Source organism: Falco rusticolus, chromosome 6, assembly GCF_015220075.1.
Source record: "Falco rusticolus isolate bFalRus1 chromosome 6, bFalRus1.pri, whole genome shotgun sequence".
Taxonomy (NCBI): domain Eukaryota; kingdom Metazoa; phylum Chordata; class Aves; order Falconiformes; family Falconidae; genus Falco; species Falco rusticolus.
Genome location: NC_051192.1, coordinates 45,527,422 through 45,542,447, shown reverse-complemented (window position 1 = coordinate 45,542,447; position 15,026 = coordinate 45,527,422). Strand labels below are relative to the sequence as shown.

General features: G+C 41.1%; 1 protein-coding gene across 4 annotated transcripts in view; it reads left to right on the top strand.

Annotated features, from left to right (window-relative positions):
- Nucleotides 1-15,026, top strand: part of PLEKHG1 (pleckstrin homology and RhoGEF domain containing G1) — a 136,237-nt gene that overhangs the window by 80,227 nt on the left and 40,984 nt on the right. For all 4 annotated transcript variants that reach the window (XM_037391972.1, XM_037391969.1, XM_037391971.1 and 1 more), the window contains one exon: nt 5,140-5,678. In XM_037391972.1, the coding sequence (XP_037247869.1) occupies nt 5,140-5,678 (539 nt within the window). The remainder of the gene's footprint in view (nt 1-5,139; nt 5,679-15,026) is intronic.

Here is a 15,026-nt window from a genome sequence, read left to right as displayed (position 1 = left end):
GTAATTTGAGAGAGGCACATTAGTTGGTGACTTTTTTCCCTTGTAAGATTTCTAATAAATGGATTCTCTGTTGCTCAAAGTTCAGTTAAAGTATATGGCAGCATATTGTTTGTGATAGTTCAGACTAGAGATCTAATCCTGCAAATATTGTAACTCTAACGTGATTTTGTTCACAGAGGGTGTTAGCTTTAGAAATTTTATGTGTTTATATGCAAAATCTAGTAATTAAAAATCTGCTGACCTTCAACTGGACAACATTCAGAGGAGAGGATATGAGGAATGTATTTAAGATCATGTTGGGATTCTTGTATTGAATGTATTTTAATCTTTCTCAGACAGGCAGCTGTGTAACATTTGTTTCTCAATTCCAGTGCTGCATTTGAATTTGATGCTGAATGTAGAAATTGTTCTAAACAGTCTTGCTTAACTGTATCCACAGTATGAATACTTAATTTGAAATATTAAAATATCAAGGAAAATACAGGAAAGGTTTCTTGTAGTCTCATCACTTTTATGTAGCTGAACTTCCAGAGGATGTGAAGCCTGTAATTTCTGGTAGTGTTGACTTTGTAGATAACATCTGAGGTGCTCCTTTTCATGCCAGGAGAAAGGCAACAACAATACTAATTATGAATATAAATTGACTTGTGAGTTTTTAGTCATGCAGTATGTCTTGAAATGTCATGTACGGTAAACAACTTGGAGGAATAAATACCTATATTTATACAGGGCTTTGGAATCTTTGTATTTAAATATGAAATTGACTTAAAGCACTTTATCTCTCATTGTATGCTAACGTTCTAGAGTAGCCAAAGCTGCAGAGACAATGGAAAAGAATTTTTATCATTACCATGAATATAGCTACAGGAAGGAGGTATTTGTTAAAGAAAAGCAAGTGATAGAAAAAGTGTATGCATTTTTGGTGAGAACTTGTGACTGCACGCTGAAAACAGGAGATATGCCAAAGTAGTTGCTTTGCATGTGCCTTCAGAGTTGTAACCAATGCTGGAGTTGCCTGTTGGGGTGAAATGTGGATGTTTCTTGCCCTTGCACAGCTGTAGAGTAGGGACATGGTGTTGTTCCTGCTGGGGAGTGCTATGGGGTTGTGCCCTGCCAGTGTGTGTGTATCCCGGGGGGGGCGGGAGGGAGCGGGGAGGTTTGCAGGGCCTGCGGAGGGGAGAGGCTCACCGCATTCATGCAAAGGCACAAACAAAAAATGACCTTGTTTGGGGAGTGTGTTTCCTTGTGAGTAGGGACAAGTAGTAATTATCCTCCTTTCAGTGCTGAACTAACAAGTAATTACTATTATTCCTTAATTAAAGTATGCAAATTGAAGATTATTTTTTTTCCTCCCCAGACTGAGTTAAATACCGTTATTCACAACTCACAAAAGTTCTTAATATTATTTTGGTGATTCATTGAAAAGATTCAGTAAACAAAAGAAAGCCTAACAAAAAAAGCAGTGAACCGGGCCAGGCGTAGGTCAGGGTGTGCAAGACCTGCTCAGAGCGTGTGGTGCTGGGGGGGTCTGGGGGTACCTTCCATTACACCAGCTGTTTGCAGCCCGAGTGTTGGTGAATGCACCTACCTGCTGGTGCTGCTGCTGAAATTGGTGGCTGGTGGGGAGGGGGCTTGTAAATCAGTCCCACAGGGTACGGGAGAAATAAACATGCTTTTTATAGTAAGTTTGTGTCAAAGATAGAAATTTGTAAGAGGTTACAGGGTTTGTGAAGGCACTGAGTAGTCAGTTATAACGCACAGAGAGCAATCTTGGAGGAGGCTGGTTCCCCTCTACCCTCACTCTCATTAATTCACCTGTGAATTTTTTGGTGGGCAGTTGGTGTAGACCTTAGGCAGTAAAACCGTACCTCTGAAAAGCCAAATGCAGACCCTGACAAGACAAAAGGGGATGGGCATGTGGTTGTGGCAATGAATTGGATTCAGCTGGTGCCTTTTCCAAAGGGCTTGTGACTGCAGAAATAATCTATAATACCTGTTCCTGATTTCAACAGTAAGGGTGATGCTGCTTACTCTCAGAGGGGTTTCTGAAGATAAACCTGTGAAGCCTTGGAAGATTTACAGATCCTGTGTTATTGAGAAGGGCTATGGGTTTGTAACAGCCTGTAGCTGAGGCAGAAATGGAGGGTTGGGCAAAGCCCAGGGCTTGTCCCCAAGCCCTGACTTCCAGAGGTAGAGTGCCAAGTGTTTGGTACAGGACTTGTCAGCTGAGGAAAGGAAACTGCTTCCTGGTTTTGTGCCATGCTGAAATCCTTGGTCCCACGTCTCCTGCCTTTCTGGAGGGTTCACCAGCTCTGTAGGTGCTGCTCTGCAGGAGCACAGGGCTTTGGTGCCATCTGCTTGGACCCTGAGAAATGTGTTGTACTGGTTGGAGACGCAATGGGCAAAATTTTAGCAAAAACTCTCCACAGAGAAGCCAAAAGACCAATTTATATCTGGCTGGGAAAGGAGTAAGAATGAAGTAAAACCTAACTTTTCAGGCTAGCAATCAGGATGGGGCTTTGGGGACAAAACAGACCAAGATTTTCAGGTAGCAAATAGTTTTCTTGGCGTAACTTATGTAGAAACATACAGGAATAGTCACTTGCATAAAAAAATTGAGGAACTTGAGCCATAACATGCAATTAATTAGCTGTGCCTAGTAGGTGCCTGGGGTTTGCCAAAGTCAGTTGGAATACAGGTGTTAAAGAGCAAGCCCATTTTAACTACTACAACTAATACTTGGGGGTTTTTTTATAAGAAATGACATTGCCCATTAAACAAGATAATAAGGGGGTTTGGTTTTGTAAGACATGTTAAAATCTCTCAGTGTTCCTGGCTACAAGTATGTCTTGAGAAAAACTACTTTTAACATTTGTTCTGACTCCAATCTCATTGACCTGAACTGTGTTTTCTTTGTTTTTTATACTAATGAGCCTGACAATGTTTGTGAAGCAAATATTACATACTAATGCCTTCAGCTTATCTGAGAGGCAGACTGTATCTCAGTGAAACAGGAAGAAAAGAGCATGGAGTATTGAATGCCACAGGAACCCTTTATTTCCCCCCCCACCCCACCCCACCCCACCCCACCCCACCCCCAATGCAGCTAATCAGGTGTTTCTTTGTCATGTAATTTTAGTAAAATATCTTGGAGTAAGTTAGAGGAAGGGTATCCCTGTTATCCTGTTTATCCTGTCCATTTTTCGAGGGGGTTTACATCTGCATAATGACATTGTGCTTTCTAATTGAACATGAAAAATGATCCAAAGCTGATAACAAAAATACATTCTTCCTTATCAAAAATGCTTACTTTCTTATCAGAAGCAATAGGAAGGCAAACATCTTTGTCCATACACATTTAGAAACAAGAGAACTTCACTGCATACTTAATTTCTAAATATTTTCCTGGTTTATCGCTTTATATTTTATTTTGGAGTCTGTACTTGATGTGGTTTATTCAAGAAGGGTAAGAAAATACACTTCTGTGCTACAAAACCAGAAGAACCTGGCACAAAGAAGGGCTATAGATTTTCAGACTTCAAGGTAAAACCAGGGATACAGAGGTGCCAAATGAGGATTTTAATCTAATGGCCAATTTCTGACCCATGTAATGAGCAAATTACTCGGTGTTAATTCCATGCATTACCTTGAGGGCAATACTTCTCCTTAACAGAAAGCAAGTACTATCATCACTGAAATGGAAGTATTAATCACTCATGTACAAATAAAAACATGCATTCAAGATAGGCCAAGTAAATCAAATGTTCCATTCTTCTCTGCACTTTCTTTTTTGTTTGTTTGCTTTGGATTGGGATTTTTTATTTGTAAATAAATCATAATGTTTGATTTTGAAACATGAGATAGTGGCTTTCTGCTTTGAATGAAATTCCCCACCTCCCGCTCGGCCCCAACGACCAACTGCAGCCAGAGTGGTGTCCAGGAGGTTTCTGCTTGTCATAGCCTAGCAAGTCTGCCTCTGTTTAAGAAAGGCCACCTTAAAGGTTGGGCGGGTTTGATTTGCAGTTTATTGGCTTTATGGTTTCTTTACTGAAACTGCTGTCTAGAGCTGTAATTGCTGGTATGACTTTTGAAAAATGAGGTTGTTGCTAGAATAAAATAAGGACTAAGTTTCCACTGTGTGGGTAGCTTCAGGATTGCTTTTCTTCCTTAGTTGTCACAAGTTTCCCTTTTTCATAGGACAGACATTTTGAAAGTCTGAAAATTGAGGCAAGATTTTTTTGGGTGGACACTTCTTACTGAAATGAAACCTTGAAGTATTGAATTTACCTGCAGCTGCTTTTGCAGAGTCTTGTGGTGTATCTCACACAGAACTTTGCCAGCGAGGAGTCTGCATTGCATCGTGGACAGTGTCCTGCAGGGCATTTCAGCGATAAAAAGGAGAATTGAAATGCCGACAGGAAGACAGACATCTTATTTTGTTGTTGCACTGCTTTGAAAAACAGCTTTGGGTCAGTTCAGCAGGAGGTAATATTCTGGCTTAGACTGAACAGTTTTAGAATAACTTATTTTCCCAGTAGAAAACTGAATTATTTGGCATTACTCTTTTCTGCGAGAACTCTTCTTTTCAGAAGCTGCAGTATTTTCACTGGGAAATCATTCCAGTTTTAGTCTTTTTGTGCAAACCACAGAGCTGGTAATTGATAACTGCTTTTATTTTTTGTTTGACTGTTGGTCTTGCAGTGTTCAAAACAAAAGACACTGTCTGGTATCTTCTTAAGTTTTTCAAAGCCTCCAAACCAGGGTCAGTGCTCAGCTTGGAGACAGTAGATACTGCTCCCAACAGAGTTTTTTAACCTTAGGGAAATTCCTTGAGTCTTATTTCTGTCCTGTGCTGAGCCTGGGCAGTGTATGCACTAGCACCAAGCCCAGCACTCTGGCACAAGGACATGCCAGAGACATATATGCAAGCAGGAGATATGTGGTGCCTATGTTGTAGCCCCCAGTGGGGGCTCCCCACCACCTAAAAAGCATTAGAGCCACAGTGACCCCCAAATTGCTTTGTTTTGATTGTCTTTTAGTTACAGTTGTGGCAGTTTTGTATGCAAAAGTATCTATTATGAAGTTTTGTGTTATATGGAGCAGCAAGTGTAAACCCACTTCTTCTGTCTATTTTTTTAGATGACTTCCACTTACCTCTCGATGTTTTACCAACTGTGACGGAGGCCTTCGACTCCAAGACAAAAGGGGAAGATTTGCACAAGGAGAACAGACCTTTTCGCTACTGTGAAAAACAAACCATGGACCTGTCAGACAGTGACCGTCCCGTCAGCTTTAGTTCCACTTCCTCCTCTGCTTCCTCCAGGGACAGCCACTGCTCCTTTGGAAGCAGAATGACTTTGGTTTCAAACAGCCACTTGGGCTTGTTCAACCAGGATAAAGAAACAGGTGCCATCAAGCTAGAACTGGTCCCAGCCAGGCGATTTTCCAGCAACAAGCCACGCAAAAACTCCCCTGCGGAGCAAGAGGATCCTGAGGAAAGCTTTGAAAAAAGGCTAAACGTGCCAAGAAAAGCAGAACCAAAAGGAGTGAGCAAAAACTGTGCCATGTCCCTGGTCACAGAGCCCACCAGTCCCAAGCTCCTCTACGTGGACAGAGTTGTCCAAGAGATTCTGGAGACAGAGAGGATGTATGTGCAGGATCTAAAAAGCATTGTCAAGGTAGGATTCTTGGTTAGGATGGTGTTAATTGTTCCATAATGCTATTTTTTCCATTGTTTGATTTCACAGCAGGACAGATGGACTTGACAATGGATTTGGCATTTGCTAGTCTTTACAAATTAGTGTAACATCATTGTTCTTGTGTGTTTCTAGTTTTTATTTGATTAGATAAAGCTAAGCTGTTACTATGTGTTCATGAAGAAATAACAGAAAAAAAATCCTACAGACGACAACAGTAGTGATCAGAGTGGTAAAGTCTTTGCAGTAATGTTTATTTAAGAAAATAATACAGTGCTCTGTTTCCTACAACATGTAGCAAGAAGCAAACGGCAGACAGCTTATTTGCCCTTTAAATGCTGTATCTGAAGGGTTTTACTTATTGATTCCTCCCCCTGCCTCAAATCCTAGTCCTGTGAGTTCTTTCCTGTCTTTTTCTTCTTCCCTTTCATGCGGCTCACAGCTGCAGTCTGTTCGCTCAATGTCCTTGGCCTGTAGCATTGAATATGACATGTATATTTGCTGAAAAATGCTATTGTTATATGAAGGAATTATGTTTTCTTTAATACTAATTCAGAATTGGTGGTGCTAATAAATGGATGTAGCATTTATTAGCAGCAGTGAAGTTTTTGTCCAGTCCATAGCATAACAGCATCTTTCATTTCCCCTTTCTGGTACAGGATAAAATACGGATGGGTCCTTCCGTGGATTGCTCTGCTCACTCCATGTGCTTGTTACTGTGTCATCAGTGTGATATTCTTTTTTCGTTTTGAAGATGACAGTCAAGTGCCTTGGCTATTGTTTGTAGCCTACATACCTAACCCACAAAGAAAGATTTCTTGGGAAGCTTATGTATAATGTGCTGTTTATAGAATACATAGCTTTAGGTAGCTGTATGAGGTCATCTGCAAAAGGAAATATCAGTCAGCTGGAGACACTCCTCCCACCTGCAGTTCCAACCTGCCTGGTCTCTGAAACAATGAGTGGGGAAAAAACGCTAAGGCTTTGATAACACAAAGGCACATCATGATTAAACACCAGCACCTCACCCCAGCTCCCAAAGTTCTCACAGAGAACGCTTTTTCTGCAAGACTTCTTAGGTTTCTGTAGCTGGTGCTGTTTCACTACATTCAACTGTTGGCTAAGTTTGTTTGGAGTGTTTGAGGTTGTCATATGCTACAGAAGCAAGCCAGCTTCTGTGTGTAGTCACCTCTCACTAGGCATGACCTCTGTGATTTTGGAAACTTTAGCCCTCGCTCATCCTGCGATGCAGTAAACTGTACAACTTGAGAAACTGGAAACCATCATTGAAATCTTGAAACTGATTTTCCACTTACAAGTAGGAAAGTCAATAAATGCCTGCTAGAAATACATTAAGCATCACTACAGTAGATGTAAAGTAAATGAGGCAAATGCACTTGAAGTTATAAAAGAACTGGGGGAATTTACCTGTGAAATACCCAAGCGTATTTCCTGCAGCACCTAATAAACAATGAATCTTGAAAGTTTTGCGTGGCATTAGACAGCCTATTTGAGAGATGGAGTAGTTGGCAGTGGAGCTTTTTCTTGTGTAGGTGAGGATCCAAGGGCTTCAAAGGAATTCCTTCCCAGATGGTGAGGACAGTAGGGAACCAGCTACCTCTGCCTGTGCAGCAAGTTCTTCGCTGGGTTTCAGGAGAAAGACGTGTGACTGGAAGCACGTTACAGAGGAGCCCATTTATATGTCTGTCAGGATTCCTTTCTCCGCAAGTTACCTGAGCAATGCTGCAGGGATTTACCTAATGAAAGGTACGGGATTGTGAGAAGGATGGGGAGGCTCCACAGACATCTGCAGGAGTGCTGTAGCCTTATAGGATTTGATTATCTGGGCCTCTGTGACTTGAGGCCATTCAGTTTGGCAGCCAGAAGATTGGTGCTGAGCCAGACTAAGATGAAGGGAAGCAGCTTGATCTGCCTTATTTTCCAGATAAACATGGGTCAGATTTTGGCAGCTGGGTAGGAAATGGGATGAGAATGGAAAAGGGGAGCTGGGGAAAGGTCAAAGGACAACTGCTGCCCAAGAAGTGTGCAGGAACTGAAGAGATACATGAAGGTGGGAGCTGGTGAAGGAAAGCATAGGCAAATGAACCAGTGCTATGTGGAGAGAGAAAATCATTAGAGGGAAAACAATATGAGGAAATGAGAGAAAACCCAGGAAGTGGAAGGTTGAAGGGAGTATGAAACTGGTTGGAACTGGAGCTGTCTAGTGAGTTTTGCAGCTGACCTGCAATACAGCAGTTTATGTACACAGACTAAAAATAGTAAGGAGGGTTTTTTTGTTTGTTTTGGGGTTGAGTTTTTTTTGGCAGGGGGAGGAAGGGAGGAAGAGAAGCAGGGCAACTGAGGTGCAAAGAGCTAAAAGCTGAAGAGATGTCAGACGGAGGATGACATAAGAACAAAAAGGGAGAAATGAATAGGTACTGTTTTAATCACCCTCTACCCCCAGCTGGGTCGGTACAGATATGCTCTTGCTTTTTGTCCCCTGCTAGTGGGGATTAGCTGATGCTACCTTCTCTGTAGACAATGGAAACAAACATGTTCTCATTGTTTCCAGCACTTTGAAACAGGTTCTAGAGCTACAACTGAGAATGTGTCAAAACTCTTCTGGTGTAAAGCAAAGTACGTTTGACTGTGATGCACAGTCAAGCTTTTTTTGCTGGGGTTTGGTAGATTTTGTGTTTGCTTGGGTTTAGTTTTTTTGGGGGTTGGGGGGATTGTTTATTTTTTTGGTTTGTGTTTTTTTTTGTTTTGGTTGGTGGATTTTTTTGTTGGTTTGTATTGGTTTTGGGTTTTAATATATCCACGCTCTTTTCTGTCATCCAGATCATTAATGAATATGTTAAACAGGGCTGGACACAGTATTAAACCCTGGGGTATGCCTCTAGTTACCAGCCTTCAACAAGATTTTACGCCTTTGACCACCCTCAGAGCCCATCCATTCAGCCAGTTTTCAGTCTACTACTTATCCAACCCATACTTCATCAGCTTGACTATGAGGAACTCACAGGAGTCAAAAGCCTTTCTGAAGTCAAGGTAGACAATATCCACTGCTCGCCACTCATCTACCAAGCCAGTCATTTCACCGTAGAAGGTTATCAGGCTGCTCAACTTCCCCTTGGTGAATCCATGCTGACTATCCTTGATTACCTTCTTGTCCTTTGTGTGCCTGGAATTGGTTTCCAGGATTAGCTGTACACAAATGTGAAGAACATGCACAGCTGTACAAAGATGACCTATTAACATGAATGGTATGAAATTGCATGTAGGATCCTGGTACTATTCATCTTATCCAAAGTCAGCTCATTAAGAGTTAGCCAAGCATAGGATTTTGGCAGTGCCCTTTCAGCCTATATTATTCTTGGAGCATGCCGAGTTATGCTTGACATAAAAGACTACAGAGTGAATGAGGGAAAACAATTTCACCCTTTTTCATGCCTTTATTGACCTAATGTTGTTAGGTCATTAGTAAGTAAATAAATAAAAATGAACTAGAAAGGCATAACTTCTATCGCATTTTGAGTATCCGGGTGGTCTTTGTTCTTAACAGCACCGAGTTGGTAGACAAAGTTAGAAACTGACTTCATGGGACACAGTTAGTGTGATCTTTAGCTGATACTGGACACCCACTGAGGTTCTCCAGCCTTCTTTTAAACTGCTGATAAGAAGTATTTCATGGGCTTAAGATGAGTGAGAGGAAGCCATACAGGCACTATTTGGCTCCCTTTGCCCTAGGATATACTTTAAAAACAACTGCTTTTCTAGCCAGTACAGCCATTTTGTCTGTGGCCTGGAAGAACAGTTGAGTTATGACTGTTATGAGGCATGCTGCTGTGATACTTGCACAGGCAAGCTTTGTAACAAAGATAGAGTGAACTTTTCCATTGTTTGGTACGTTTTATCAGATGATCTGTTAAGCATAATTAAAATTTTGAATTAGTACAGCTTGAAACGTGTTTTGGGCATGTTTGTGATGAGGAATCGGATACTTCTGCTTCCTGCTTGTGTCATGCTGACAGGTGTACTGGCCAGGGCAGAACTTGCAGACCTTCTGTGGGTTCTGCTCCTCTTCAGACCGAGCCTGACTTTTTAAAGTAGTAATTTCTTTAGAATAGGCATAAACTTCCATTAGAGTCACTTACTGAAGTAACTTTTTTTTTTCTGAGTAAAATGCTGTCCCTGAGTTTATAATAAAAATGTTTTGCTCATAGGAGTCAGAAGCCCATATTAATAATCTGTCCAAGTGGTTGTAACTACAGAAAAAGACATCCAGTGTTTAACCTTTGCAAAATGAAGGAATAATGCAAACGCACTGTTATAGTGCATGCATCTGTCATGTTACATTAAATATGCTCTCACAGTGATACCAGCCCATTGAGGACGTCTAGATCCATTGCATGAACCTCAGCCATCTAAGAACCCCTATCAGTAAAAAGTTGTTGGCATCTATACAGTAACTAAAGAGGAGTGAACCATGTGTTGTCAGTACATTTCACAAATGTTTGATGCAGACAGGGGTTGAGCTTCATGAATCTTGAACCCCATCTGAAATCTGGAGACTTCTGTTATGTGAATGAGTTCCTCTACCCTTTCATTCCAAACGTGACATTTTTTTAAACCATCCCTACTGGACTAGTTCTATCTTATCTCCTCTCCAGATCTTTTGTTCCCGGCCCCTCTTTTTATACTTAAGACTCCTCTTTCAAGGCTTTTTACCCAGAAAGTCCCATTCTCCTCTGCAGTCCTCAGCCTATGGTCTTCCCACCCATCTGTCCAGTCTTCTCTCAGTAAATCCCATCCTCATCCCCTGTCAGTCCATATTGTCTCGTTTCCTCATGTAATTTATCCTTTTTTTAGTCGTTTTCTTTCTTATGTTCTTATTTTCTGCTGACTCCAGAACTTTCTCTATTTTCGTGGCAGGCCTGGCAACTTTTTCATCACCATTCCTAATTTTTCTGCCCTCTTAAGTTCTGCTAACATTCAGCTGGTGTCCATTGAGCTTTGTTCCTGTTCTTTCCTTCCCATCTTTCTGTAGGACTCCTTTGTGTCTCCTTTGCCCTGGAACCGCACAGAATGCTTCTTCACACTGCATAAGGTTTGCAGAGGGTCACTGAGACACAGGAACAATCTTTTCCCTGCTCTTGCTTCATAGGAGCAGATCTGAACCAGATGTAACTGGCAGCATCTGAGAAAGTGTGTTAAGACCTTATGAAGTCTGAGCTGAAGCATGCAAAAGACCATTGCTAAAAGTTCCTGTTGAGGATATTTGAGGGGTTTCTCCCCCCAGCATGGTCAAATATGGGGGGACTTGCACAAAGACAGCAAAAGGCATGCTCTTGGAAACAAAGTCTCCATTATGCTCCAATCTGCTACTGCCCCTCCTTGAGAGATGAGGGCATGGTTCATGTCCCTGCTAATCAGCCTGGGGGTGCTTGTCCTCTCAGGGGGAAAGGTCACCAAAATTTTTCAACATGAGCAAAAAAGGACATTCTTTCTCAAAAAGGCCTGGGGGGCTGCTGCTCCTGAAATCTAAAACAATTCAGCAGGGAGGTAGGTTTCTGGCATAGAAAACTTCACCCAAGGTGAGCATGTCTGTCAAAGTTATATACCCCTTTGTAGGGGGTGAAGGGAAGCTTTGTAAGGGGGAACATGGGATGTTTGCAGGAGATACTTGTTGTGGCACCAATGATTAAGGGAAGCCCTTCTGAGAGGAAGTCAGTATCAGAGTTTTATTGTTCCCAGTTTCCTGCTTCCCAATCCTGCAGTTAGAGGATGTCTCTTTCTGCGTCTTGGGCAATTAGTTAAAAAGACAACTGTGAAGACTGCAGTGTGTGCACTGTCCCTTCTTGCAATGTAGTAGTAAAAGCATAGCTGCTTGTGCACGGGGTTGCTGGATAGTGTAACTCCTAAGAGAAAGTTAATTCATTCTATGTTCAAAAGCTTGGAATCCCAGTACAGTTAAGGCATCCCATAATGTTTGTTCCCAAGTTATGCATAATTAACTTATTTAACCTTTTTCTCTATGGCTGCTAACCTATGTGCCTGAGGAAAGTACCTTTAGATTGATGACATAAGCTGCATATGCAGATGTTAATCCAGAAGAGTACTTCTGTTTCACAGTACAGAATTCCAGCACCCACCAAAAATAAATGGTTTAATTACCAGAGCTGCTCTTTTTGAATATTTTGTAGATTAGAAATGTCACAGGGTGTTTCAATGGAAAGTTTATTCAGTGTCACTGAGATGACTATCAGGTATGAGGATGTGCTGATCTCTCCCGTATAAGCATCCTGAAATTTATGGTGCTGCTGTAATCATGAGATTGTAATGACGGCATTCTTCTGAGGTTTTTCATCACTTTGATTTCACTCAGTGTAGGGAGCAGTAATGTGCGGTTTCACAATTAGTATTTTTCTTCACTGCATTAAAGACCAGAAGTTAGCGTACTGTATCAGTGGCTTTAAAGCTATGGAGCAATACCTCAGCTTCATGTATAGGCACTGCAGTTTTGCAAATCTAGTCTGTTTGACAAAGACTGCTGACATACACAATTTATTTGTCTTAAATCTTAAGCACAAAAGAGAGAATGCAGGTGATGGAAGCATGATTTTTAGGCAGTTTACTTTTAATTTCCTTATGAACAGATCAATGATTTAGAAACAGGCTCTCCTCTCGGGCCAGCTACAGAACCTGTCCCGTATGGAGTGAAAAGACATTCCATTTAGATTTAAAGAAAAACAATGATATTCAGAGTGAGATTCTTCCTTCAAAATTTATCTTGCTATGACTTTAAGAAGCAGTTAAAAGCAGATTAGCACACATGCTGTCCTCTCTGGCTAGGGATTGATCCTTATGCTTTCAGAAAAGATCAGTCTCTAGTCAAAAAGAACAGCATGTGTGCTAATGGTCATGACAGTGATTAAGTTTAACTGCAATTAGTATTTGTTATGCTTTTGAGCTGATGAACTTTCTCACTGCTTGTTTTTTCATCCATGAAGGAAGAGCTGTGTCAAATTCCAACTGACCTCCTTAGGGAAAACTTGGCTTAAAAGCATGGGAAGTTTTCTCCTGTAGTATTGAGATATGATAGCTGAAACAAAATTGTGCTTCAAGATCTCAGTACTTATCTAAGAGGCCTTCTCAAAGCCTGTGAATTTAAACAGAGTTACAGTAGTATAAATTAGAGCAGAAAAATATTTCACTTTAAAAGTCTGTAATAATTTTGGAAGCAGCTGTATTGGAGAACATTGGTGTTTTGTTTTGCTTCTGGAGTTGCTGTTTAAAAATCAGGACCATAATCCACGTGGAGGCTGTTGAAATGGGAGTTATCTAGGCACACCACTAGGTATGTTACCCAACAGGTGCATGTAGCTGTTCCCGCTACCCTGAAAGATACACAAAATAAATCAGGCTTCTTACTTCTGATGCAGTACAACTGTTCAGTTTTCCCTGCAGACCTCTTGCTTCCTGGATGTAAGCCATATTAAACATCCCAAAACAACCTAAAGTGATGGAAGTATACACAAACTGTTGTTTGTGTCTTAAAAAGTTTTAGATTATGTTGTTTCTGAGACTCCAAGATCTTGAACAAAAATACTCTGCCAGTTATGTATGCTTTAAGCTTCTCATCATATATACCCTTTAATGAAACCAAAACAAAAGCAGAAACAAAACCCAAACCTTGTTTTTCTGGGCATGTGAGCAGGATTCTGGGCTTTGGAGAAAGATGTTTTATAGCTGTGCAGCAGGAATATGTTGTTGTGAACAACCAGAAGTAACCTGACAAGCTATGTTATGTGGTGAAAGGTGACTGCTTATGTTTTGTCATGAACAGGGAGCTGTTTGTAAACTAACCTCAGAGGAAATATGCAAAGCCAGGGTTAAATATACTGATGCATGTTTTTTCTTATCTGCATCATCACTACTTGAGTCTTATTTCTGCTGGTAACATTCATAAATTTCTTTCATTCAGCATGTACCCTAGCATTTGAAAGACACTGAATAAAATGTCATTGCTGCCTTGTGTTTTCTCCACCTGTACTTTGCATCCAGTTCTTATCTTACAGCTAGGTTGTGGAAACGTGTTGGGACAAGGACTGTCTGTCAGGTGATTGTAGAGCTTCCCTGTATGGCTGGGACTGCATATGTTGGCAGCACAAATATATCACCATAACTTTGTTTATCTCTGTGTTTGGGCAGCACAAAAGGATGACTTGTACTGCGGTATATAATAAGTTGTCTATAAATGCACAGTGAGCTTTTCTGAAGCTCTGGGTGGGAGAGAAATGGCAGGGAGGGCTGCTGATCTGCCAGAGAACTGCAGAATTGCCAAAAAGACAGGCTGCCACGGCTCTTGTCCTCTTTTTTTCTTGCAGCAAGATGTAAATCATTCAGCAGTGCTGTCTGCAGCTTCCTACCTGTTTTCTAAATGCAAATGAATGTGGATAAAAGGGTGAAAGTTATTTTTCTGAATTCTGAAAAAGGAAAGCTTTATTCTTTTGGGAGAGGGGAGACAAAGGGAAGATGCAGTTAAATACGGAGCATGCCATTTAAGAGTGCTGGTACTGGGCAGGGGGCCCTGGGAGTGAAACTTTGCTCCTGTGACTGTACTGAGGTGGGAGCGGGAGGTTGTGTCCCTGGTTGGTGAGATTTATAGAGCCCTTCTGGAATTCAGAAAGTAACAAAAGGGAGATCTGTTCACCTCTGCCCTCCGGCTTGCTGTTGCTTACCGGCAGCTGATGAAGAAGCAGAGCAGCAGCTCTGGGAAAGCAGCAAGTTTACAGAGAGTAGACAACAAACTGGGAGGAATAGGTCTGAGAGGTGAGAGGCAGAAGAGAGGAAGTGCAGCTTATACCGCAAATTTTTTTGCTAAATATTTAATTTTTTTTAATAAGTTGATACTTTATTTTTCCAGAATGATTGGAATTTCTGTAAAGAAATATAAAAATTTGGTAGTGATATGTTAAAGCCAAACAAATTTCTGTGTTACTGGCCAGACCATCGTTTCTGGAATTTTATTTGCTTATTATGGCTATTTCCATTTTGGTCCGTGGAAATATTTGACCACTTTTAAATTTGTTACGTCATTTTTATTCAATATTACTTGTCAGTTAACATTGTTCTTCCAGTAATCCATGACCTGTAAACCTGACGGTTTAATAAAACACATAGCAGTCTCTCTCTCTCTTTTCTGCTTTCATCACTCCCACAGATTAAGGTGTGGAGGTAGCTGCTGGTTTTTGTGGTTTCATGAGAATGTTTTGCAAATAAGACACTTCTAAAAAGTTTTTACTTGCAAACCACCCACTGCTCTAA